Source organism: Mercenaria mercenaria, chromosome 2 (assembly GCF_021730395.1).
Source record: "Mercenaria mercenaria strain notata chromosome 2, MADL_Memer_1, whole genome shotgun sequence".
In the NCBI taxonomy this organism is placed as follows: domain Eukaryota; kingdom Metazoa; phylum Mollusca; class Bivalvia; order Venerida; family Veneridae; genus Mercenaria; species Mercenaria mercenaria.
Genome location: NC_069362.1, coordinates 67,379,266 through 67,406,309, shown reverse-complemented (window position 1 = coordinate 67,406,309; position 27,044 = coordinate 67,379,266). Strand labels below are relative to the sequence as shown.

The following is a 27,044-nucleotide window of genomic DNA, read 5'->3' as shown; positions in this document are numbered from 1 at the left end:
CACTGGTATTCGCAATAGGGATAAGATAACGTCAGGAAGAGTGGTGTGGTCATGACTTTTTGTTTGAATAAGGCTGTTATGATTGTTATTATTAATATTGTCGTTATTATTACTGTTATTATTATGTACAACGCCATTGAATATGTCACTTTATAGAAATAGGCGTTTAATCAAATTACTCAGTTTCAGTTTCAGTTTCACATGGGGAGATGTTTTGTTTTTGAAAACAGTCAATAGTTTGTATCAAATTGAGGACCAGGAAGGGTGTATTAAAGTGCACTTCCAGTGTGCATGAAGAAACCTTTCTTTTATGTGCAAGCATAATTCACTTTTGTAACATATGTATTAAATGAAGACAGGTCACAGATTACCTGTACTATGTTAGACAGCTGACATGTTTTGATGTGTCTGTTACAGGCCCAGGCACCAGGTTCTCCTGTCATTATTGTGGGTACTCACCTTGATGAGATACAAAAACGGCGGAGAGACTTCCCAGCTAACTGGGAAACTTCCATGAATACCTTGATAAAGGAGAAGTATAAGAGGATAGATAACTACAATGTTGGTCTACCACTTGTTATTGATGTCATAAATGTGGCTGCATGTAAGAAAGCCACCAATATGGACAAGCTACAGAAGCTGATCTATGATACAGTGTTCCTGTTGAAACATCCAAGTAAGATATTTTTAAATTTAGTTTTTTTAGTGCATGTAGAATGTGCAAAGTGCTGAATGTAGGATATTGTGATACTTGTGTCTGTTGTCATACATTGCTATAAGTTTTAGTGTTCACAGTCTACAGGTCACAATTTTGGCTTAGTCTTCATGAAACTTGACCAAAAGGTTTTCCACAACAGTATCCTGGTTGAGTTTGAATCTGGGTCATCTTGGGTCAAAAACTTGGTCACTTTTTCAAATCCAAGAAAAAATTATTTACAGTCTGAGGCCACATTTTCTATTTGATCTATATGAAACTTTGCCAGAATATGTCTATAAAATCTAGGTAATATTTAAAACTGGTTTTATTGGATTAAAAACTAGATCACTAGGTCAGGTACAAAACAGATCTTGTTAACACTTGAACTATGAAATCTAGGTCAGAATTGAAACTGTGTCATCTGTGGTCATAAACTGGGTCACCAGGAAAAATCAGAGAAAAATCTGGTTATAATCCAGAAACCTTGATTTTCAACCTGATTTGCCTGAAACAGTCATACTATCTATCTTTAAGAAATCTAGGTACAAACAAAACTGTATCAGCTGAAGTCAAAAATAAGGTCAATAGGAAGAACCTTGTTAACAGTTTAGAAGCTACATTTGTTTTCAGATCTCCGAGATTTTTGTTGAGCCCGCTGGCGGTGAGCTCGACATAGTTGTCACACTGGCGGTTTGGTGTATGTGCGTACATGTGACCATCCGTCCAAGTTTGTATGGGCTGTAACTTATCTATGGATCAAGAGATTCTTAAATAACTTGGCACATATGTTTGCCTCAATGACACGGTGTGTCACTTGCAAGTACCAGATTGGTAGCTTAAAGGACAAGGTTATTGAGGTCAAAGATCAAAACTCTGTGCTCTTTTGCTTTTGACAGCTGGCAGGCTCAACATGTTGGCTGTGGGCATCTAGTTTTTTGTTGAATATTTGTCTTGTTCAGACTTTCTTGATCAACAACTAGGTCTCTAGGTCATAGCATAGAAAACTTTGATTAATAGATTCTGCCTGCATGAGCCGTGCCATGAGAAAACCAACATAGTGGGTTTGCTACCAGCATGGATCCAAACCAGCCTGCGCATCCACGCAGTCAGGTCAGGATCCATGCTGTTCGTTTTTAAAGCCTATTGGAATTGGAGAAACTGTTAGCGAACAGCATGGATCCTGACCAGACTGCGCAGATGCGCAGGCTGGTATGGATCCATGCTGGTCGCAAACCCACGATATTGGTTTTCTCATGGCGCGGCTCATATGTCAGTGAAATATAGGTCTTATTGGATATTAGGTATCTGAGGTAAGAACTAGGTCAGATGAGCAATACAAGGCATTCATAGCCCTTTTGTTATATAAAATAGCTTTTATGAAACAGCCAAAACTGGACAATTGTATGTTATATAGATATCGATAAATGATCAGAAGTTATTGATTAGTATGGTGAGAATGTGTATTACTGTACTGACCATGTGGTACTAATTAATGGATGACTCTTAGTATTGTCATAATCGTCTCACATCTGTGAAATCATAATTAAATGCTGGAAATGGAGTATTTTTAGAAAAAGCTGTGGCTCTACATAGTGCTGTGTACATTTGTTTGAAATTCTGGAGCTCATTAACTAGTGTTTTATTATTAGGCCTCTGTTGCCGAGTGGTTATGGTTGCTGACTTTCAAATAACTTGCACCTCACCAATGTTGGTATGAGCCTTGCGCAAGGCATTGACTTCTTTGTGTGAGGAAGCCATCCCTCTAGCATACAGAAGGATTTTTTTTGTTTTACTCAGGTGCCCGCTCTTGATGAAATGGTACAAGAAGGGGCACCTGGGTCTTCTTCCACCATCAAAAGATGGAAAGTCACCACATGTCCTATAATTGTGACGATAGTGACCTTAAACCCAACCAAAATGAAAAACAATAAAAGTTTTTTTTATTTCTACTTTACTTTATTGGCCTTTTCTGTAAAACTGACTTTGACAGGCATGAGATACAGAAACTAAAAAGTTTACACCTCTGTGTAAGATTACTGCATATTACAAATCAAAACCAACAGACAAGAAACAAAATTCAGTTTATTATATTATGATTTCAGCACGTAAGAGTGAGTCTCTGTTAGGTCACAAAGTACCAAAGAAGTACATGAAGTTACAGTCAGTTATAACTGAGATAGTGAGGCAAAGGAAGAACAGCAACAGGGAACCGGTCCTAGATTCTAATTCATATCTGTAAGTTAATGTCATAAGGACTTCTTATACTTCTGTTGTGCATGGCCTTAATTAAAATGTGCAGAGCCGTTATAATCAATATTCTATATCTGGTATTTACAAATAGACTTTACAAAACCTGAATTTTATTAGCTATATTCTTACCAAATGTTGTATGAAGATGGTTCCTATGTTAGTAACAACTAAAAGATCATTTCTTTTGCATTATAAAAGAAGGTAATGCCAACTTGAATAATTACAGTTTTAATGTCAAAAGTGTAAACTTCATATCTAGAAGATTGATGTGCCTGTACCCATTTCAAACATTCACTTAATACTCAGACTGATGTATTCAGGGTCTGCACACATATTTTTCAACATTCTCTAGTTGAACTCTGGTTAGACTACCTGATAACACTAATGTTATTATAATTTCTAATCCAAAATATTAGATGTGACAACATAAGTATCCAGCTGTTAAAGATTCTGATGGTCTTGAATGTTTCTTTGTAGAAGTACTGTTTGATAATATAAATCATCATTGTTTAAAAAACAATTTATAATAAAAAAGTGTTTTAACACTATTTATGCACGATGGGCAGTTATAATGTCGGGCTCAATAATTTCATGGGGGCGAAGCCTGAGTGAAATTATTTGTACGACTTATTACCACCCAAGTGTATAAATAGTGTTAAAACACGGTTTTGCTATAAATTATTTCGATTCTAATATGCCCTTAATCTAAAACAGTAGATAAAATATAGTGGCTCTCATTCTTGGTCGCAACAAAAACATTGACGTCACTGAATGTTACGTTAGCATAGGAGTGTTATAACAGAGAAAAGCATATTAGAATATAAGATAATTTAGTCATAATGTTAAGAACATTACAAAATTCTTGTAATGATCACATGTATAAATTCTGTGAAATCTATTGATAATTTTTCCGCAACAATAAATTCACTATGTGTCACAAATTGAGAATTTATCATCACACAAACTTATAAAAATAATAACCTGATGTAAGATGTATGTACAATGATTATTTCAGACTGAATGTGATGGAAGAAATGTCTAAGGATGACTCAACAACAAGTTTTAGAAATAAAGAGGACCTTAATCAAGCCACAAGATTTCTTCATGAAAATGGTGCATAGTTTGCTTTTCAGATTTTTTTAAAAATGTTTTTTAGCTTGACTACTTGAAGTGGGATCCTGAGATAAATATAAGTATATAGGATTTTTTTTCATGAAACTTTGTGCATTGACAGAGAACAATATGGAGATATGTGGGTCCTTTTATTTTGATGCTATGGCAAAAACTGTGGTTACTATGGTAACCAGATGTGTCCTGTTTCACTACTGGTATCCAGCATCAGAATGTAACAGCTCTTGTTGAAATATATGGTTGAGTTAATACCATTCAGGTAGACATTTTTATGATGCAGATATGTTTGTATTAAACATTACAGCAATTGTTTAACATTTTACCATATTGTAGGCGTATTGTGCCATTTTGAGGACATGGCATTAAGGGATCAGTATTTCCTGGAGCCACAATGGTTGTGTGATCAGCTTGCTAGGGTTGTTTCAATCAAAGAGGTACAGCAGTTCTGTAGAAATGGTAAGTCTGTGCTCAACGTGACAATAACTGTAATGGTGATATTTCAAACAGAGGTGAATGTTTTTTTCTTTCAATTTCTGCAATAGTAAGTCATTTATGACAATAGATAATTACTGTAATGGTGACAGTGTAAATCAAAGGTGATTGTCCTTCAATTTCTGCAATAGTAAGTTATTTATGACTATAGATAATTACTGTAATAGTGACAGTGTAAATCAAAGGCGATTGTCCTTCAATTACTGTAATAGTAAGTTATTTATGACTATAGATAATTACTGTAATGATGACAGTGTAAATCAAAGGTGATTGTCCTTCAGTTACTGTAATAGTAAGTTATTTATGACTAGAGATAATTACTGTAATGGTGACAGTGTAAATCAAAGGTGATTGTCCTTCAGTTACTGTAATAGTAAGTTATTTATGACTTTAGATAATTACTGTAATGGTGAAACATTTGTAACCATAGATAGTTACTGTAATGATGTCATTGTAAATCAGAAGTGATTGTCCTTCAGTTGCTGTAATTGGTTATTCTGTCTATTCAGGTATAATGAAGTTGAAGGATATGTACCAGCTGTACAAGAACTCGGACAGGATCGGTCAGTATATCCTCAGTCTACTCAACAAGTTTGAGGTGGCACTACAGTTTGACAGTGGTCATCTACTACTACCCTCCCTCCTGCCAACAGATACAAACCTTCTAGCAGAAAGTATGAGGGAGGTAAGTTTGTTTAGCAAATTACTATATATTACATAGCAGAAATTTATCATTCCTTCATAGAAATAAACCTAGAAAGGGATATAACAATTCAAGGCTAAAATCTTGAATAATTTTAGACTTAGAGGTAATTAAACAGCAATACAGTACTCTAGGTACAGAAAGAAAAATCAAATTGATTTAGATATTTGAAATATTTTTCAATGACAATGTTTTAGCCAATTTAAGACAGGTGATATTTTTCCCCATAGATTCCTTTAAGAAGAAAGGGAGTGCCTGTTTCACCAATCAGTATGAGTGCAAGCTCTGTGAACCCTAGTAGCATCGGTATGCTGTTTAATCCTTCCACATTATCCATGCATGGAGATCACTTGATGCACCTAGTGAGTACCCAGCCCAGCAGTAACCCTGCATTCTCAAACACTCGTCTATACCTGCTGACCTATTTTCCAAGTGGGTTCTGGCCGAGGCTTATTACCAGAATATTGGCAGATGAACGCTTTTATGAGCCTGTTATGAGAATGTACCAGTTTCCTCAGGATATTGTGGAAAAGTGTCCTGATATTCAAAAAGAAAGTCCAAATTGGAGATGCTGGCAGACTGGTTTTGAACTTGTGTATTTTGGTAACGTGATTATGCAGGTGAAAGAAGTGAAGGACACCTCCAATTATGCACGTGGAATGTGTAATTACACAGACGATGGTTTAGTTATTGAATGCCATTTTGATAGCCAGTGGGGAGAACTAGATGTCAAGGATAGTGTCATTTTAGAAATATCCTTTAAGGCAGACAAGATTACTTATTATTTTGGTCAACAGGACCCTACTGGGGCTGCTAATTATAGATCTATAGAACCAAGGGACATATATCATGATGAAAAGGCTAAAACAGCAGTTCTTGCAAAGATAGTGGAGCACGTAGACTGTCTTTTACAAGACTGGTTTCCAGAAATTGGAGAATCAAGATTTATTCAAAGTTGTCAAGGACGTTACCTAGTGACAAGAGTGGTTCCCTGTCCATTATGTTTACAAGCTGAGACTAGTTATCAGGAAAATCCTTCAGGGGCTTGGCAGTTGTACTCGAAAGGGTCCGAGCATACACAGCCAGTTAGTATCTCCAGTGATCCGGAAACTCCTCCCCAGCAGACAGGAAGTGCCAACCCAGCTGATGTGGAAATCAATGTGAGCAACAGAGTAATGTGCACATTTCTGGTGGAGAAATGTATCAAGAATATTCTAGACGGTTTGGATGAGATATGTAAGATACATGGGTCTGTGTCACCAAGCTTTATGCCAGGAGAGGACGGGGTCACGAGACTGATTCACATTGCTCCAGATGCTGTAAGTCTATCATACTTGTCAGACGTTTATCTGAAAAACATCGGTATTTAAACATGTAAAAATAGTGAAATGCTATTTTCAAAAATGCAGCTTTATAACTACAAGGTTTATTCACTATTTATAGACCTAACATCCTTTCTTTAAATATGTTAAAAAATGAACACTTCGTTATATAAGTTTATAGCATTATAGATTTATGTCTGGTATTTAGTTCTGCTACAAATATGCACATTTTTATTAAAACACATGTGCTGTACAAACACAGAAAGAGTGCTGCCAACATTGATCTAGCAGGTATTTCATATAGAAACATTTTGGAAATGAAAATGATATAACAGAATGGTGTTAGCTTAGTTCACACTCTGATTTAATTATTAGGTGCCCAGAGTAACTCCCTACACAACTACACACTCATATGTTATCCAGCAAGGTCACCTTGCTTATTTCAACATATGAAAAGATGGTTATACGTTGTTGTCACTTCAGGCAACAGTATTAAGATATCACTGTTTTGTAGGTTTTTCAAGATCTTGATGAAGCGTTTGTTGTGGAAGATGATGTGATACAAGTTACTGACAAGCTAGGTCAAGGAGCATTCGGAACAGTGTCTAAGGGGATACTGAAAAGGGTAACAGTCATTTTATGAACACTTATGTTCTTTAACATTTAAGTAGACTTTGAGTTATAATTCTTAGTTTTTATGGAGATACAAGAATGACAGAATTATAGTTTAATAATTTAGAGAAGTGTTTGAGCCAACTAATTTCATCTTTACTAATCTGTAGTCAGTTGGCACACATAATGATGTTGAAGTGATACATGTATGATATACACTTTTTACATAGTAAATCTTGTTCTGTATGACACGCAAGTATGGAATTCAATTCCTGTAGCAGTAATTATTCTAAAACTGTTATACAGTCAGCTGTGGTAGAATACTGTTTTGAACAGACTTTTTGATCACCATAATTCCTTGTGTTTTCTCTGATGTTTCATGGCTGAAAATGTTTAAATAGTTAGGAAAAAAGTAGAACAATTTATAGCGAAAAAATTCTAGTTAGTGTGTGACTTGGTGTAGTTAAGAAAATATGAAAAACATTTTCAAGTATTGATTTTGTTAACACAATATAGATATTTAAAACACACATAGGCAGGCAATGTAATGCTATATTATCATTTCAGAGTGAGCATACAGTATTTGATGTGGCAGTGAAAGTGTTGTATGATCCCAACAGTAAGGAACGCAGAAAGGTACAGCTAATACAGCTATGTACAGAAAGTATGGTACACGGACGATATAAAAACAAAATCCTGAATTGTCGGGAAGTTCAGTCCTCATTTGCCTTAATTCTGTATTTTAAATTTAATTATTATTATTATTACACTAGATTTATATAGCACCCTTTTCATGATAAACACGTTCAAAGGCACCATACGTATCGTACACGCAGCCACACAGGGCGCGAAATTCATCCTCTACAAGTACAGACACAGAGCGATCTGACCAGAGAGACAGGAAGCCACCAAAACAGATAAAGAAAAATCATTTTTAGATACAGGTCTATCTGGCTACCTTAGCCTAGCTCTTTGCAAATAGACAGTCTGGTTCTTTATCGTGACTGGTGTATAGCACCACGCAAAGCCGTCTTTCCTGGGAAGACCAGTACAGGCCTCTTGGTTAGGTTTGAGACACTCAAGACCATTTCAGAAATTTTCCTGTGCCCGGACTAGGATTTGAACCCCAGACCTCTGGATTGACAGTCAAGCATGTTACCACTAGACCACCGGCCCACCTTTAATATCCAATATATTATATATATTATCTTGGGCCAAATACATTTCGAATGGGTTTCTTAATAATCACATGATAAGATTATTAAGAAACCCATTTAAAATGTATTTAGCCCAAGATAATCTACACATGATTTAAGTAAGAATGATTGATGTATGCATTGATTAGCTGTGTAATAATGGTTGTACATCTTCATACAGACCAACCAGACTACACAGATTTGCCTGGAGACAATTTGTGCTGCATATACCACTGCCAGACAGGAAGTTAGCATCTTACAGACAGTAGAACATCCCCATATTGTACCCCTGCTGGGCCTCTCAAGGCGCCCGCTAGCACTTCTCCTGTCACTGGCTCCTCTTGGTTCCCTGCACAGTATATTTGAGGACAGGTATAAAGATGGGCTACGTCTTCCAGTTTGGGTGATTAGACAAATTGTTATACAGGTAGGTATTGAGTGTTTAAATTGATTTTACTCAGGGCTTTGTGTATTTGAGATGCTAGATAGATAAAGTTTTAGATTGGTTAATGAAAACATGGGATGAACCAGTATCAGTTTTTCAAATTTGACAGTTCAGCTGTTTGAAGAGTAGTGAGAGCTATTGTACTCACCTTGGTACCGGTATTGTTGTCAACATCACATCATGGTTGAAGTTTTGCTTAGGAAGTATCTCGGTAAGCATTGCATGAATTGGATTGAAACTTCTCACAAGGCTTCCCAGTTATCAAACTACAGAAATAAACAAGTAAGGGAACTCTTGATTGAAAGTTAGGTAACTCTTGATTGATTTTTGTACGAATTATAATTGGTCTTTTTGGACATAAAACATTTTGTTAAAGTTTTGTTGCTTGCAATATGCTGTTAAAAAATTTGGTAGAAGTTATTGTCATTGCCATAATGAAATTTTGATTTTTGTAATAAATTTTAATACACTAACCCAGGAGACAAGTCTTTACTGATTGTAATGGAAAATGTGGCCCATGTTTGACTTGGCATTTGTAAAATAGTTGAGCATACTGTCAAATGGACAGCTCTTTTTATAACATATTCATACTGTCGCATCTTATCTTGGCTTTTCTATTGTCATTTTCTATATGATATGAAAATACATGAAAAAATATAAATGTTAATCTTTGATATTGTATGTTTTTTTTTGTTATTATAGGTAGCTGATGCTTTAGACTACATCCATGGACGCAATATAATATATCGTGATCTCAAATCTGACAATGTCCTTGCCTGGAATCTACCTGCAGCTAATGACCTTGACCCTCGGCAACCTGTCTTGGTGAAACTAGCAGACTATGGAATCAGTAAGTCTGTGTTGCCAGGGGGAACCAAAGGGTTTGGGGGAACGCCACCTTTCATTGCCCCTGAAATACTGATGCGTACTGGCAAAGATACTTACACAGAAAAGGTATGTATGTGTTGGGCAAAAACTCTATCAATTTTTTTGTTGTGGTGCAAACAGTCTATGAAATTTTTCAGCATATCTGTATTTCTTTTCATTGAGTATTATTTACAAAGATGAGTCTAGTAATAATCTTTTCAATATACCTGTAATAATAATATTAGATAGCATAGTGATAATACTGTCTATTGTATGAGAGAATCTCAGATCTTTCTTGTATTAAATCAATATGTGGTCTGTAGGTATGGTTGAAATATTAAAAATATGTATTTAAGAGGCTGAAAAAATATCCAAAGTTTTGTTGTAAATTTAGGTTGACATCTTTTCCTTTGGGATGTTCATGTTTGAATTGTTGACATGTCGGCAGCCATTGTCAGAGATCAACAACATTAATGTACATGTGGTACATGGAGGCAGACCCACCCTGAAAACTGAGGTTACACCTTTATATATTATAGAGACAGTCAATTTAATTGGAAACTTACTCATCATATTGTAACACAAATATAGAATCTGTTAATCATAGAGCCTGACAGTTCCAGTTACATATTTTTAAAGAAGAAAAAATGTCATCTTACTTTCTTCTTATTTGTTGAAATTCTGCTGTTTTATTTTCATACAGTCAAATTTACCTGTGCCTTGAAATACTTACAGTATTTGTAAAAATTGGGTTAATCAATTCAGAAGTATGATTCGGGGTGTTTTATATTTTCAGGAGGCTATATATCCCTCTCATATGTTAGACTTGATGAATATCTGCTGGAATCCTGATCCCCAGAGTAGACCGTCTGCTGCTCACATCCGTCTGATAGCTAGCAGTCCACAGTTCTGTCATCTCAGTGATGCTATTACCACGGAAACTGAAACCACAGTGCTCTCAGCATGTTCAGTGTTTGTAGAAAACTTGGGAACTTCAGATACAAATAGTGAGTTAGAGATGTATTCATTTTTTTAATCCCCTGCTTCAAGTGGGGTTATAGAAATGGTCTCAATCCGTCCGAGCATCCGTAACAATTGTGTCTGCTCTGTATAACTTAAACCCCTTGAAGGATTTTCATGATACTTTGGTCAAATGATCACCTTATCAAGATGATGTGCAGAACTTATGAGTCAGCCATGTCAGTTCAAGGACAAAGTCACAACTCAAGGTCGAAGGTTTGAGCCTTCTATTTTGTGTCCGCTCTGTATCTCCTAAACCCCTTGAAGGATTTTCATGAAACTTGGGACAAATGATCACCTGCAGAAGGCGATGTGCAAAACTCATGAGTCAGCCATGTTGGCTCAAGGTCAAGGTCACAACTCAAGGTCAAATGTTTGAGCCTTGCATTTTGTGTCTGCTCTGTATCTCCTAAACCCATTGAAATATTTTAATATGATTTGGCTGTAATATTCCCCTTATCAAGACGATGTGCAGAACTCAAAATTTACCAGTGTCAGCTTAAGGTCAATGTCACAACTCAAATGTCTGAGCCTTCAATTTCCTGTCCCCTCCTTTTCTGCTAAACCACTGGAAAGTTTTTCTTGAAACTTTGGTCAAGTGTTCACCTGATTGAGATGAGTTGCAAAACCCATGAGTCAGCCATGCAGGCTCAAGGTCAAGGTCACAACTTAAGGTGAAAGATAACAACGTCAATGCTTCCACCAGATACCATCAACCCTTTCACTATTTATAACAGCGGCAGGGAATATAGCTGTCTTTCAGACTGCATTGTTATCTCTGACTACACCTACTGGTAACTTAAATATTTTTTATATTGATTTTAGTGCCTTTTGGTTAAATACCAAGCAGGCCCTTTTATTTGGTTGCAGTGATTGAAAAAGACAAATGGGGTATATGCAGGTCATTAGCTTACCTGAGCACAAACTTCTCAAAGTGAGCTATTTTGATAGCCCTTTGTCCGTTGTTGTTGAACATCGTCAATAATTTGACTGCCATCACTCTAGAGGTCACACTTATAGCCCAGTCTTAATGAAACTTAGCCAGAATATTACCCCCAATAAGATCTTGGAATAGTTCGTTATGGGGTCAACTGAGGTCGAGAACTAGGTCCCTAGGTCAAATAATAAGAAAACCTTGTTAATACTCGAGACCATATTTTCTACCACGTCTTTATGAAACTTTATCAGAATCTTCGTCTCTATGATATCTAGGACAAAGTTCAAAACTAGGTTACTTGAGGTAAAAAACTAGGTCACTTGATCAAATCATAGATGTTTACATCTAGAGGCCACATTTTCAGTTTGATCTTTTGAAAATGTTCTCAAAATGATTGTCTCTATAGATATTAGGTCAAGTTTAAAACTGGGCTACCAGATGTCAAAGTCTAGGACACTATCTTAAAAACGTTGTTAACACTCTAGAGGCCACACTTTCTGTTTTATCTTCTTGAAATGTTTTTCTCTATGAAATCTAGGTCAAAAATTCAGAACTGGATTACCCAAAGTGAAAAACTAGGTCACTAGGTCAAATCATAGAATAACCTTGTTAATACTCCCGAAGCCACATTTTCTACTGGATCATCATAAGTCTTTGTTAGAGCGTTTGTCTCTGTAAAATCAGGGCCATGCAGGTTCAATACTAGGTTATCTGAGGTCTTGAACGAGGTCACTAGGTTGAATCATAGAAAAACTTTGTTAACCCTTCAAGGGTCACTTTTTCAACTTGATCATCATAGATCTTAGTCAGAATGTTTGTCTATTTGAAATCTTAGGTCAGTTCAAAAGTGGGATACCTGAGGTCAAAACATGTTCAAAATGTTTCTCTATGAAATCTATGCCATATTAGGTACTAGGTTATCTGGGATATCATCTAGGTCAGATGAGTGATACAGGGCCTTCTGTTAAATTTCTAGCTATATCGAAAATTGTGCGTACTATAGCAGAACATACTGACATAGAATTTTGATTGCATGGCAATAGTTTTGTAAGTATATGTAAAACATTGATCCGGTATTGCTAAAAAAGTTTACGGTCAGATATCTAGAAATAAATTACTGCTTCATGTTTAAATTGTGCAGTTCTTCTTATGTTTTATGGCATACTGTATTTGTCCTTAATCTTCTTGAGCAATGACACTGACAGAAGGTGTCTGATCAGTAATGTGAGAGGAAGGTTGGACTGACAGAATGTGTCTGATCAGTTATGTGGAAGGACACTGACAGAAGGTGTCTGATCAGTAATGTGGGAGAACACTGACAGAAGGTGTCTGATCAGTAATGTGGGAGAACACAGACAGAAGGTGTCTGATCAGTAATGTGAGAGGGTACTGACAGAAGGTGTCTGGTCAGTAATGTGAGAGGAAGGTTGGACTGACAGAATGTGTCTGATCAGTTATGTGGAAGGACACTGACAGAAGGTGTCTGATCAGTAATGTGGGAGAACACTGACAGAAGGTGTCTGATCAGTAATGTGAGAGGGTACTGACAGAAGGTGTCTGATCAGCAATGTGAGAGGAAGGTTGGACTGACAGAATGTGTCTGATCAGTAATGTGGGAGAACACTGACAGAAGGTGTCTGATCAGTAATGTGGGAGGCCACTGACAGAAGGTGTCTGATCAGTAATGTGAGAGGAAGGTTGGACTGACAGAATGTGTCTGATCAGTAATGTGGGAGAACACTGACTGATGGTGTCTGATCAGTAATGTGGGAGGACACGGACAGAAGGTGTCTGATCAGTAATGTGAGAGGAAGGTTGGACTGACAGAATGTGTCTGATCAGTAGTGTGGGAGAACACTGACAGAAGGTGTCTGATCAGTAATGTGGGAGGACACTGACAGAAGGTGTCTGATCAGTAATGTGGTAGGACACTGACAGAAGGTGTCTGATCAGTAATGTGGGAGGACACTGACAGAAGGTGTCTGGTCAGTAATGTGAGAGGAAGGTTGGACTGACAGAATGTGTCTGATCAGTAATGTGGTAGGACACTGACAGAATGTGTCTGATCAGTAATGTGTGGAGGACACTGACAGAATGTGTCTGATCAGTAATGTGAGAGGACACTGACAGAAGGTGTCTGATCAGTAATGTGAGAGGATACTAACAGAATGTTTCTGATCAGTAATGTGGGAGGACACTGACAGAAGGTGTCTGATCAGTAATGTGAGAGGACACTGACAGAAGGTGTCTGGTCAGTAATGTGAGAGGAAGGTTAGACTGACAGAATGTGTCTGATCAGTAATGTGGTAGGACACTGACAGAAGGTGTCTGATCAGTAATGTGGGAGGACACTGACAGAATGTGTCTGATCAGTAATGTGAGAGGACACTGACAGAATGCGTCTGATCAGTAATGTGGGAGGACACTGACAGAAGGTGTCTGATCAGTAATGTGAGAGGAAGGTTGGACTGACAGAATGTGTCTGATCAGTAATGTGGGAGGACACTGACAGAAGGTGTCTGATCAGTAATGTGGGAGGACACTGACAGAATGTGTCTGATCAGTAATGTGAGAGGACACTGACAGAAGGTGTCTGATCAGTAATGTGGGAGGACACTGACAGAATGTGTCTGATCAGTAATGTGAGAGGACACTGACAGAAGGTGTCTGATCAGTAATGTGAGAGGAAGGTTGCTGACAGAAGGTGTCTGATCAGTAATGTGAGAGGAAGGTTGCTGACAGAAGGTGTCTGATCAGTAATGTGAGAGGAAGGTTGCTGACAGAAGGTGTCTGATCAGTAATGTGAGGGGAAGGTTGGACTGACAGAATGTGTCTGATCAGTAATGTGGTAGGACACTGACAGAAGGTGTCTGATCAGTAATGTGAGAGGAAGGTTGCTGACAGAAGGTGTCTGATCAGTAATGTGAGAGGAAGGTTGCTGACAGAAGGTGTCTGATCAGTAATGTGAGAGGAAGGTTGGACTGATAGAAGGTGTCTGATCAGTAATGTGAGAGGACACTGACAGAAGATGTCTGATCAGTAATATGAGAGGAAGGTTGGAAGCAAGCTAAATCATTCAATTACTCCAACTGAAATTCAAGGTTTTCTTTGCAAGCCCTAATTTGAATATTTCCAGCAACTGCCACAAAAAGTAAGAAATATGTGTATATATACTGTTTTAACTTGTTATAGGAGAACAGTCAAATGACCACAGCCAGGTGTGGATGGTATCTTCAGAAAATTATGGAAATGTACATGTTGAAATACTGTCCTTCAACACCAGTAACAAATGTATATCATATCAGGTGAGTTGTTTAGGGTACTGCCCATCAACAGTAGTAATAAATGTACATGTACTTGCATATCCTCTCAGGTTAGATGTACCAGTGTTGCCTTTCAGCACCAGTAACTCAGTATCAGTATATCATATCAGGTAAGTTGTTTCAGTAGTGCTTTTCAACAACTGTAACAAGTGTATATCAAGTTGATCATGTTCGGTAAGCTACATTTAAATTTAATATTTCATTTTAACACAAGTAAAAAGTGTAGATGATATCAAGTAAGCTGTGTTAATATTTCCTTTCAATACAGGTAAAAAGTGTACTTTATATCAAGTAAGCTATATTAATATTGCCCTTCAACACAAGTACAAAGTGTATATGATATCAAGTAAGCTGTTTTAATATTTCCCTTCAACACAAGTAAGAAGTGTATATGTTATCAAGTAAGCTATATTAATATTTCCCTTCAATACAGGTAAAAAGTGCATTTTATATCAAGTAAGCTATATTAATATTGCCCTTCAACACAAGTACAAAGTGTATATGATATCAAGTAAGCTGTTTTAATATTTCCCTTCAACACAAGTAAGAAGTGTATATGTTATCAAGTAAGCTATATTAATATTTCCCTTCAATACAGGTAAAAAGTGTATTTTATATCAAGTAAGCTATATTAATATTGCCCTTCAACACAAGTAAAAAGTGTATATGATATCAAGTAAGCTGTATTAATATTTCCCTTCAATACAGGTAAAAAGTGTATTTTATATCAAGTAAGCTATATTAATATTGCCCTTCAACACAAGTAAAAAAAGTGTATATGATATCAAGTAAAGTGTATTTATATTTCCCTTCAACACAGGTAAAAAGTGTATTTTATATCAAGTAAGCTATATTAATATTGCCCTTCAACACAAGTAAAAAGTGTATATGATATCAAGTAAAGTGTATTTATATTTCCCTTCAACACAGGTAAAAAGTGTATTTTATATCAAGTAGGCTATATTAATATTGCCCTTCAACAGAAGTAAAAAGTGTATATGATATCAAGTAAGCCTGCAAACCATTAACTTGTGTATATCATCTTGGGTTGGTTGCATATATATAGTCCTTCCAAAATGAACACACATTATTTCGGTGCTCAATAAAAGCAAAGAAGTATAAATACACAGAATGGCAACTGGCTGTAATCTCACGTGAGCTCGTGTCAGAGCGTGATTTGGCGTTATCTTACTAAAAACAAACATCGGCGAGCATGGAGTTACAATTTGTAGCTTTAAAACTACATTTAAAGTACATGTTAGCTTCTAAAACAAAATTAGTTTAATTTGAAATGGTCTTAAGACAAGAAGTACACGTTTTCTTTTGCCATCAAAAGAAGCGTGGTCATACAGTGATAATTATTTTACCGATGAATAATTGCTTTTGCATACAAAATGGCGCGTGGAGAAAGCATCACTTCCGGTAAACGAGATCTCATTCAGTTATCACGGGATGTTGGCGAGATTTGCTCTATATGCCTTTCAAGTTGCCAATCTATTTATTTTTATAGCTCTTTGATAAAAGTAAGAAATAATATAAAGCAGAAGCATGTATTAACATAACAAAATAATATGATAAGTTTTATGCTGCGGAATAGTTTCATGAGGTTGTAACCTGAGTGAATTATACATGTCGGTTATAACTGATTAGTATTGTTAAGATATGTTAAAACATACTTGTGCTATATTTTATTTTGATTCTAATATGTCTTTTGTTTCAGCACTTAACCATATATTCAAAGTGATAAAACACAGGAAGTAACACATCCTTTGGAAAAACTTGGAGTGCGTAGATGTTTAGCAAGTTATTCTACACCCCCTTATACTTAATGCATTGTGTTCAAAGTAAATTGTAATACTGTTCTGTTCTATCAATTTGATTCTGAATTGCCTTTTAACTTACACTGTTGATGAAATGCAGTAGCACTCTTTATTTGCACCAGTAAGGCACCAAATAATATGTCAAGGCGATGCCAAAGTTCCGTGTTTTAACAGAAATGTATATGGTTTTTCCATATTTAAATACATATTCTGATATGACTAGAAATTAAGATATTAAGCAGACATCACAATGTGATATTTAGTGGCATGAATGCATCGAGAAATATCGTTTTCAAATTTGATCAAATATTTTACTTAAAAAACATGTTTAAAGGTTGTTCGTTGGCAGAATAATTCATCATCAGTTACTGTTGTGCTTTAATGGAACTATTCCGCAAGACATATTACCATTTCCAGTCCTGGCATGTATAAACAGAGGAGCTGGCGACCTACCATTTGGCGCATACATGGGCAAAGAAACAGTTCTGTCATGTTTGATCAAACTCATATTAGGATAGAAATAATTTACAGCAAAACCGTGTTTGAACACTGTTTATACACTCTGGCTGTTTTAAGTCGTATGAATAATTTCACTCAGGCTGTGCCCTCATTAAATTATTATGCCCGATGTATAACCACCCATCTTGTATAGATAGTGTTAAAACAGGGTTTGGTATAAATTATTTCTTGATTATTTCTTAGTTATATTAAAGTCATGAGGCTTTTTTGTTCTTATCACCTTATTATCTGTGTTTTGAAAATGGTTGTACCTTTTTATTTTAGGAACTGAAACCAGACACTAAAATGCTGGCCGTGTGCAGTGTAGAGAAAAATGTATGGTGTCTGGATGAAAATGGAACAATACACATTTACAGGTAACACCAAGATGTTCAAGTCTGCCTGGATAGCTCAATAGGTAGAGCACAAGATTTCTAAGCGAGAGAGTGAAGATTGCAATTCCGAGCGAGGTGTTTGTTCTCCGTGGTAATTGATGATAGACATATGTTTAAGCTCTTTTGTCCTTTACCTTTGATTTATGTTGGTAAGTTGTAAGTTATTTGTGGAGAATAGTTTATTTGATACTGGTTTGGAATCCAGGGACACTAATTTCAGTAATTGATCACCATGTTTCACTGAAATACTGGTGAAAGTCTGTGTTTTACCCAACAAAAACTTTATTTTCATTCCAGAGAATCACCAGATTAGCTCCATACTGGAAACACTATGGCACAACTGCAGAGGTTTTGAAGCAAAATAAACACTTGTTTTGAAATACAACTAAAACCATTAAATTTAGATTCATTCCCCACCTTTGAATCAGTTTGGGTAATAAAATTGTTAGTGACATTGTAAAAAAACATAATTATCTTCAAGCAAAATGCAGACAGGCTAAATGACAGCTATATATATAACTGATATACTGCTGAAAATGGTGTTTGGCATGAATGCACAACTAGTCTCTTCAATATAATGTGGAGGAATTTTGTTCTATGACTGGGAATAGAAATGAAGGACACAAACTACAGGAATAAATTAGATGTTCTCCTATTTTGCCTTTTTTTCTAATTGATAAAAACATGTAAAGCAAGTCTCAGTTTTGAATAGCTCAAATTTGTGTCTGCTCCATATCTTCTAAACCACTGAAATGAATGACATAAAATTAGCATTAATCGTAAGCCCAATCCAGATGGCATAGAGAGAGAGAACAGCACAGGTCACTTGGTCCAAGGTCCACCCCATGGAGTTCAAATATCAAAAAGCTCAAATGAGCCATGCCATGAGAAAACCAACATAGTGGCTTTGCGACCAGCATGGATCCAGACCAGCCTGCGCATCTGAGCAGTCTGGTCAGGATCCATGCTGTTCGCTTTTAAAGCCTATTGCAATTAGAGAAACCGTTAGCGAACAGCATGGATCCTGACCAGACTGCGTGGATGCGCAAGCTGGTCTGGATCCATGCTGGCCGCTAAGCCACTATGTTTCGTTTTCTCATGGCTAGACAATCCTACATGGCGGATGCGCAGGCTGGTCTGGATCCATGCTGGCCGTTAAGCCACTATGTTTTGTTTTCTCATGGCGCGGCTCAAATGTGTTTGCTCCATATCTTCTTAACAACTGGAATGATTTCTGTAAAACTAGCATCAACTGTTTACCTCATCAACATTATGTGCTAAGTGTATAGTTCAGGTCTTTAGGTTCAAGGTCAAAGTCACACTTGAAGGTCAAATGTCATGATAACAACATTATATTTTCCCTGTATTAAAGTGGCGCCTGAGATGTTAGTCACCTTTTGTGATTGCTCTAGTTTCTAAGTATTGTCACAGTGTTAATATGTGTTCAGTATCAGGTTTCAGTCTGCAATTACCGTTAAAAGTTTTTGTGATATTCATCCACAAAATGTCTGTTTCTATTTTTAGCCCAACAAAGATGGAGAGGGTTGAGGAGTTCTGTCTTCTGGTGAATACGTTAGATGCTGTACATTCCATGACATATCACCATGACAACGGTGGATATGTTGTTATCTTGCTGAAAGAACGACAGAAACGTTCCACATCAATCTTCTGCTTCAAGGCGGAAATGTTGCAGTCATGTGACCAGCTCCAGCCAGTCACTGTTACCGGAGATTGTTACTGCACAGCTGTTGTATCATCAGGAGACGGGTATGTCAGAGTATTTAATTTTATGATAACTAGTGAAATACTGAAAAATTTCAGTGAGATATTTCTCTTTATCACTCACAGTGCCAAACTTCTTTTTTCCAGAAAAAATAATCTCCCTTGAAATATATTCTTTAATTACCTCCCTTCATCACCTTTAGAATTATCCGTACCCTGTGTTATTCTAATACTCAAGCCATGCACGATTCATGTACAGCTAGACAATCCTATATAGAACAAGCTAGCTATAATTAAGTTTGCAAAAGAAATGATAATAATGCTCTAGAAATGTTACCTTGGTTGCTTGACCTTGTCATTCATGTAGCTATAGCTAAGTGTGTGCTTCCTCCACTTTTCATCAGTTCACTATTGTATGGTAAATTTTACTGGCAACAACACATTTAGTTGGCTGTTTTCTTAGACAGTTATCACAAGACATCAACACAACCTTATGTAATATGCCAGCATTTTCTTCAAAGCACTTTCCCAGCCACTGAGCCAGTTGTGTTCCAATTCAGTCCCAAATTGTAATGCTGTGCAGCTCCTGTATCAATATTTCCTAGCTATTTCTGTTGAATCTGTAATGATATTTATGCCCCCCTTCAAAGAAGGAGGGGTATATTGTTTTGCAGATGTCGGTCGGTCTGAATGTAGACCAATCCGTTTCCGGATGATAACTCAAGAACGCTTGGGCCTAGGATCATGAAAGTTGATAGGGAGGTTGGTCATCACTAGCAGATGACCCCTATTGATTTTGAGGTCTGTATGTCAAAGGTCAAGGTCACAGTGACCCTGAATAGTAAAACAGTTTCCGGATGATAACTCAAGAACACTTGGGCCTAGGATCATGGAAGTTGATAGGGAGGTTGGTCATCACCAGGAGATGACCCCTATTGAGATTGAGGTCAGTATGTTAAAGGTCAAGGTCACAGTGACCCTGAAGAGTAAAATGGTTTCCGGATGATAACTCAAGAACGCTTAGGCCTAGGGTCACGAAATTTGATAGGGAGGTTGGTCATGACCAGCAGATGACCCGTATTGATTTTGAGGTCAGTATATCAAAGGTCAAGGTCACAGTGACCAGGAACAGTAAAATGGTTTCCAGGCAATAACTCAAGAACGCTTGGGCCTAGTGTCAGGAAAATTGATAGTTAGGTTGGCCATGACCAGCAGATGACCCCTATTGATTTTGAGGTCATTAGGTCAAAGGTCAAGGACACATTGGCCAGGAACAGTTAAACGGTTTCTGATATTCTCGTCCAAAACCATAGGGCCTAGGGCTTTGATATTTGGTATGTAGCAAAATCTAGTGGTCCTCTACCAGTATTGTTCAGATTATTTCCATGGGTTCAAATATGACCCCACCCCGGGGGTCACATGGTTTATATAGATTTATATAGGAAAAAGGAAAAAAAATTTGAAAAACCTCTTGTCCAAAACCACAGGGCCTAGGGCTTTGATATTTTATATATGGTATCATCTAATGGTCTTCTGCTAAGATTGTTCAAATTATTCCCCTAGGGTCAAATATGGCTCCGCCCCAGGGGTCACATGGTTTACATAGACTTATATAGGGAAAAACTTTGAAAATCTTCTTGTCCAAACCACAAGGACTATGGCTTTGATATTTTGTAATGTAGCACCATTTAGTGGTTCTCTACCAAGTTTGTTCAAATTATCCCTCTAGGGTCAAATATGGCCCCGCCCCAGGGGTCATATGGTTTATATAGACTTATATAGGGAAAAACTTAGAATCTTCATGTCCATAACTTACATCATTCAAATTCGGACCACATGTATAGTTTTGAGTGGCAAGATGAACCTTGACATGAGTTGACCTTGATCTTGACCTAGTGACCTTAATAGGTTAAAAGTCAAGGTCAGATTAAACCAGAATGGTAGAACTTTTGTTTACAGTGAGCATATAATTTCTGTTCCTTGTGCAATTACTGAATGCATCAAGGGGGGCATTTCGTGTTCGACGAGCTCTTGTTAATTCTGCAGCTTGATTTACCAAGGACTTTCGGATATTCCTCAGTTGTTTATGTTTTTCGTGTTGTTTTTTAATCTGACTTTCAGTGGTAAATAAAGCAAGCTTCCAGTTATTCAACAAACAGCATTGACCCGAACAGTTTTGAATATGCTTAACTACTGACATTTGCCACTGTCTGTTGGACGGAACATAATGATAAAAGCACTATGGTCCCCTGACAAGATTTTAGCTCTAACAACAGCAGCAACAATTCTGACACAAGAATAGTGTGTTGTTCATTTTAGTCAGTGTCGTGATACACTGCAGTTTTCTTGCTAAATTTGAGAAAGCATTGAATTTCATTTCCTTAAAATTTCCAGCTGCCTAATGGGGTTCTACAAATTAAGTTTGTTAAATTCTGCACTATATTAGAATGATGTTTATTTGTGTTTAATGAGATTGACCTTTTTGTATAAAGCTTTTATTTCAAATTAAGCATCAAAAATTTACACCATTAATTTACATTTGCATCAGAGTTTCACATCAAAAATTTACACCATTAATTTACATTTGCATCAGAGTTTCACATCAAAAATTTACACCATTAATTTACATTTGCATCAGAGTTTCAACATAATTGTTGTCAGCTGATAAGAGAACTGTAGTGTAATTAGATTCTTTCTGGATTTGGAAATTACTTTTGCTGTTTTATCATGTGAAAACCAGGATTTGAAAGTAATTCAGAACTAAGTTTTTATTTTATAGAAATAATACATGTATTAAGACCCTGAATTTTACAGGAATAAATGTTAGATGCTACTGAAATGGAAGGAAAAGTTGTAGCAAGAAAAATATTTGTTACCCTTGCATTGTAGAATTCTTAATTATGTAGTAAGGAAATATATATTTAATTTATCTAGTCATTATTTTAGTCAGCTTTTGAATTTTTGAAATAATTTTAGTACATATAGAACTATTTTGAACTGTTATTTAAATCTATACAATTTGCATCTTATTTTATATGTAGATGAGTTCAAACATGTGAGCCGTGCCATGAGAAAACCAACATAGTGGGTGTGCGACCAGCATGGATCCAGACCATCCTGCGCATCCGCGCAGTCTGGTCAGGATCCATACTGTTTGCTAACAGTTTCTCCAATTCCAATAGGCTTTAAAAGCGAACAGCATGGAGCCTGACCAGACTGCGCAGATGCGCAGGCTGGTCTGGATCCATGCTGGTCGCACACCCACTATGTTGGTTTTCTCATGGCACGGCTCATGTATTACTAATAATGCTTTACTCCATCTTTAAATCGGAAAGAAATTATAACAGTAGATATGAATGGCTCTTTATATCTTTAAAAAGAAATTGTATTTTACAATAATTTGTTTAACCAGAGATCTGTAACTTCAAGTTGGCATCATTCCATATGTACTTAAAGATTGAAGGCTGACATTCTGAGGAGCTGTTTGCTCCATTTGGCCTGTGGTAAAGTGTACAGGGGATCACAGTGACTTACGCGAGACCTAGGTGTTAGATGTGATAGTTGTTTGATAGCTGACTACATCATTGTTATTCTGAGCATACATGACAAAACACATGACAAAATGGATAATTTTTAGCTCATCTGATTTTTTGGGGAAAAAATTATGAGTTATTATCACTTGATCGGCGTCAGCGTCAGCGTTGCCTGATTAAGTTTTATGTTTAGGTCAGCTTTTCTCCTAAACTATCAAAGATATTGTTTTGAAACTTGGAACACATGTTCACCATCAATAGCTGACCCTGTACAGCAAGAAACATAACTCCATCCTGCTTTTTGCAAGAATTATGGCCCCTTTTGGACTTAGAAAATATCAGATTTCTTGGTTAAGTTTGTGTTTAGGTCAAGTTTTCTCCTGAACTATCAAAGCTATTGCTTTGAAAACTGCAACTGTTGTTCACCATCATAAGCTGACCCTGTATATTAAGAAACATAACTCTGTCCTGCTTTTTGCAAGAATTATTGCCCCTTTTGGACTTATAAAATCAGATTTCTTGGTTAAGTTTTATGTTTAGGTCAGCTTTTCTCCTGAACTATCAAAGCTATTGCTTTAAAACTTGCAAAATTTGTTCACCATCATAAGCTGACCCTGACTAATTACAGCAAGAAACATAACTCTGTCCTGCTTTTTGCAAGAATTATGGCCCCTTTTGGACTTAGAAAATATCAGAATTATTGGTTAAGTTTTATGTTTAGGTAAACTTTTCTCCTGAACTATCAAAGCTATTGCTTTAAAACTTGCAACTGTTGTTCACCATCATAAGCTGACTCTGTACATCAAGAAATATAACTCCATCCTGCTTTTTGCAAGTATTATGGCCCTTTTTGGACTCAGAAAATCATGGGTAGGACAACTTTTCTGTTGTACAAAAAAATCAGATGAGCGTCAGCACCCGCAAGGCAGTGCTCTTGTTGTTATTTGAAAAATAAGATACATTTTCTTCTATCAAAACCATTTTTTGCCAGAATGATTATTTTATGTGTCACAACTCTCTCTTCAAGGAATGTTTTCATATTAGTAAATATTTTGGTGAGTTTTTAGCAAGATAGTCATACAGGTATATTTAGTATTGAACATGTTTTCCGATGTTAATGATATGTCAGTAATAAGAAAATGATTAGTGAAAATGTTTATGTTTGAAATTCTTTTTTAAAATATTAAAATTAAGAAAATTGTGTAAGTTGAATATTTGAATATTGTAGTTACAAACTGTGGAATGGTGTGACTGGGGACAGTGCAGTGGTTGTGAGAGATGCTAATAATCCCGAGGGAGAGACGAAATGTATCTACCCATATGAAGATCCTGGTGTTAAACATCAAATTTGTCGGTTTATTACGACACCAGTGAACATGGCCAACACTCATAATGCTTGGACCTATAACTATCCAGGTATGTTTATAATTGAAGTTGTTCTGATTCGCTGTGGGCAAAACTTTCAGAAAAAATATTAAATGAGACTAATGTTAAGACCAGATATACACAGACATATGAAACTAAACATATCAGATACACTTAGACTGATTAATCATAACGCAATTATGTCAGATATACCAAGTCTGATAAACCTTAACACAAGATACACAAAGACTGGCAAAAATTAACACTGGAACACCAAGCACACTACAACTGATGTACCAGTATACAGTAATTCAGGATACACTGAACTTAAAATACACTGAGACAGAAAAAAGTAATGTTAATATTGTAATAGCAGAATGATACACCTTGACTGATAAGACTTTATAAAGTAACACCAGATACACATAGATTTATACTGTAACAGCAGGTACACATAGACTAATAAACCATGTCACTCGACATACACCAAGTCTGAAAATATGTAACAATCTCTAATTTTAATAGGCATATTTCCACCAAACTTGCAGGGATGATCATTGCCAAGCATCATTGTGCATATTTTCAGTAGAGTTACAACCCTTGATTTGTTGTATTTTGATCTGTTGGCACATCTGCTTTGATACCTGCAGGAGGAATTACACCAAACTTCACATAAGTGATCATTGCCAACCATTGTTCTGCATATCATGGGCATCTTCTGGTTCAGTGATTTTCAGCAAAGTGAGGGCCCTTGATTTGTCTTATTCTACAGTGTTTACACTACTTGCTTTATACCATTAGGCTGTATTTCATCAAACCTGATGAGTGATTTTTACTGTGGTTGCCATGGCAACCAAAAGGAAAAACTTTAAAAATCTTCTTGTCCAAAACCACAGGACCTAGGGCTTTGATATCTGGTGTGTAGCATCATCTAGTGGTCCTCTACCAAGATTGTTCAAATTATCCCCCTAGGGTCATATATGGCCCCGCCCCGGTGGTCACATGGTTTATATAGACTTACATAGGGAAAACATTGAAAATCTTCTTGGACAAAACCACACGGCCTAGGGCTTTGATATTTGGTATGTAGCATCATCTTATGATCCTCTATCAAGATTGTTCAAATTATCCCCCTAGGGTCAAATATGGCCCTGCCCTGGGGGTCCCAAGTTTTACATAGACATACTGAAAAAAAATTTCTTGTCTGAAACCACAAGACTTAAGCCTTTGATACTTGGTTTGTAGCATTGTCTTACGGTTCTCAACCAAAATTGTTCAAAATGTACCCCTGGGGTGAAAAGAAGCCCTGCTCTGGGGGTCCCAAGTATTATATAGACTTATATAGGGAAAAAAACTTTAAAAATCTTCTTGTCTAAAACCACATGACCTAGGCTTTTGATATTTGGTATGATGCATTGCCTAGTAGTCCTCTACCAAAATTGTTCAAATTATGCCCCTGGGTTAAAAGAGACCCTGCCCCGGGGTCATTGAGGTATTATATGAGTTATATAGGAAAAAAATTAATACTTAAATAATTATCTGATCCGATTTCCAAGACTGTTTGATTATAATTACCTGATGATTCCAAGTAATAATTATGATGTCACTTGACTGTGACCTTGACCTACTGACCTACTTTCTTGTTTTTAGCTCACCTGAGCACGAAGTGCTCAAGGTGAGCTTTTGTGATCGCCCTTTTGTCCGTCGTCTGTGGTCGTCCGTCCATCGTCAACAATTTGACTGTTAACACTCTAGAGGTCACAATTTTGGCCTAATCTTAATATAACTTGGTCAGAATGTTACCCTCATAAAAATCTTGGACGAGTTCATCTGGGTTCAAAAACTAGGTCACCAGGTCAAATCAAAGGAAATGCTTGTTAATACTCTAGAGGTCACAATTTTGGCCCAATCTTAATGAAACTTGGTCAGAATGTTACCCTCAATAAAATCTTGGACGATTTTGATATTGGGTCATCTGGGATCAAAAATTGGGTCACCAGGTCAAATCAAAGGAAAAGCTTGTTAACACTGTAGAGGCTACATTTATGACTTTATCTTCATGAAACTTGGTCAGAATGTTACTCATGATGATCTCAAAGCCCAGTTTGAATCTGGGTCATGTAGGGTCAAAAACTAGGTCACCAGGTCAAATCAAAGGAAAAGCTAGTTAACACTCAAGAGGCCACATTTATGACCATATCTTAATGAAACTTGGTCAGTATGTTAATCTTGATGATATATAGGTCATGTTCAAATCTGGGTCAGATGGGGTCAAAAACTAGGTCACCAGTTCAAATCAAAGGAAAAGCTTGTTAACACCCTAGAGGCAACATATATGACTGTATCTTCATGAAATTTAGTCAGAATGTTAATCTTGATGATCTTTAGGTCAGCTTTGAATCTGGGTCATGTGGGGTTAAAAACTAGGTCACTGGGTGAAATCAAAGGAAAAGCTTGTTAACACTCTAGAGGCCACATTTATGACTGTATCTTCATGAAACTTAGTCAGAATGTTAATCTTGATGATCTTTAGGTCAAGTTCAAATCTGGGTCATATGGGGTCAAAAACCAGGTCACCAGGTCAAATCAGAGGAAAAGCTAGTTAACACTCTAGAGGCCACATTTATGACCATATCTTAATGAAACTTGGTCAGAATGTTAATCTTGATGATTTATAGGTCGTGTTCAAATCTGGGTCAGGTGGGATCAAAAACTA

General features: G+C 36.7%; 1 protein-coding gene across 1 annotated transcript in view; it reads left to right on the top strand.

Moving 5' to 3' along the window:
- LOC123564175 (leucine-rich repeat serine/threonine-protein kinase 1-like) overlaps nucleotides 1-27,044 on the top strand; it is a 65,085-nt gene that overhangs the window by 31,294 nt on the left and 6,747 nt on the right. The window contains exons 15-30 of the mRNA XM_053536823.1: nucleotides 418-676; nucleotides 2,800-2,932; nucleotides 3,963-4,060; nucleotides 4,412-4,534; nucleotides 5,080-5,255; nucleotides 5,504-6,592; nucleotides 7,110-7,220; nucleotides 7,775-7,843; nucleotides 8,585-8,834; nucleotides 9,555-9,802; nucleotides 10,110-10,232; nucleotides 10,512-10,722; nucleotides 14,865-14,977; nucleotides 17,599-17,690; nucleotides 19,233-19,475; nucleotides 24,192-24,379. Of these exons, the coding sequence (XP_053392798.1) occupies nucleotides 418-676; nucleotides 2,800-2,932; nucleotides 3,963-4,060; nucleotides 4,412-4,534; nucleotides 5,080-5,255; nucleotides 5,504-6,592; nucleotides 7,110-7,220; nucleotides 7,775-7,843; nucleotides 8,585-8,834; nucleotides 9,555-9,802; nucleotides 10,110-10,232; nucleotides 10,512-10,722; nucleotides 14,865-14,977; nucleotides 17,599-17,690; nucleotides 19,233-19,475; nucleotides 24,192-24,379 (3,526 nt within the window). The remainder of the gene's footprint in view (nucleotides 1-417; nucleotides 677-2,799; nucleotides 2,933-3,962; nucleotides 4,061-4,411; nucleotides 4,535-5,079; nucleotides 5,256-5,503; nucleotides 6,593-7,109; nucleotides 7,221-7,774; nucleotides 7,844-8,584; nucleotides 8,835-9,554; nucleotides 9,803-10,109; nucleotides 10,233-10,511; nucleotides 10,723-14,864; nucleotides 14,978-17,598; nucleotides 17,691-19,232; nucleotides 19,476-24,191; nucleotides 24,380-27,044) is intronic.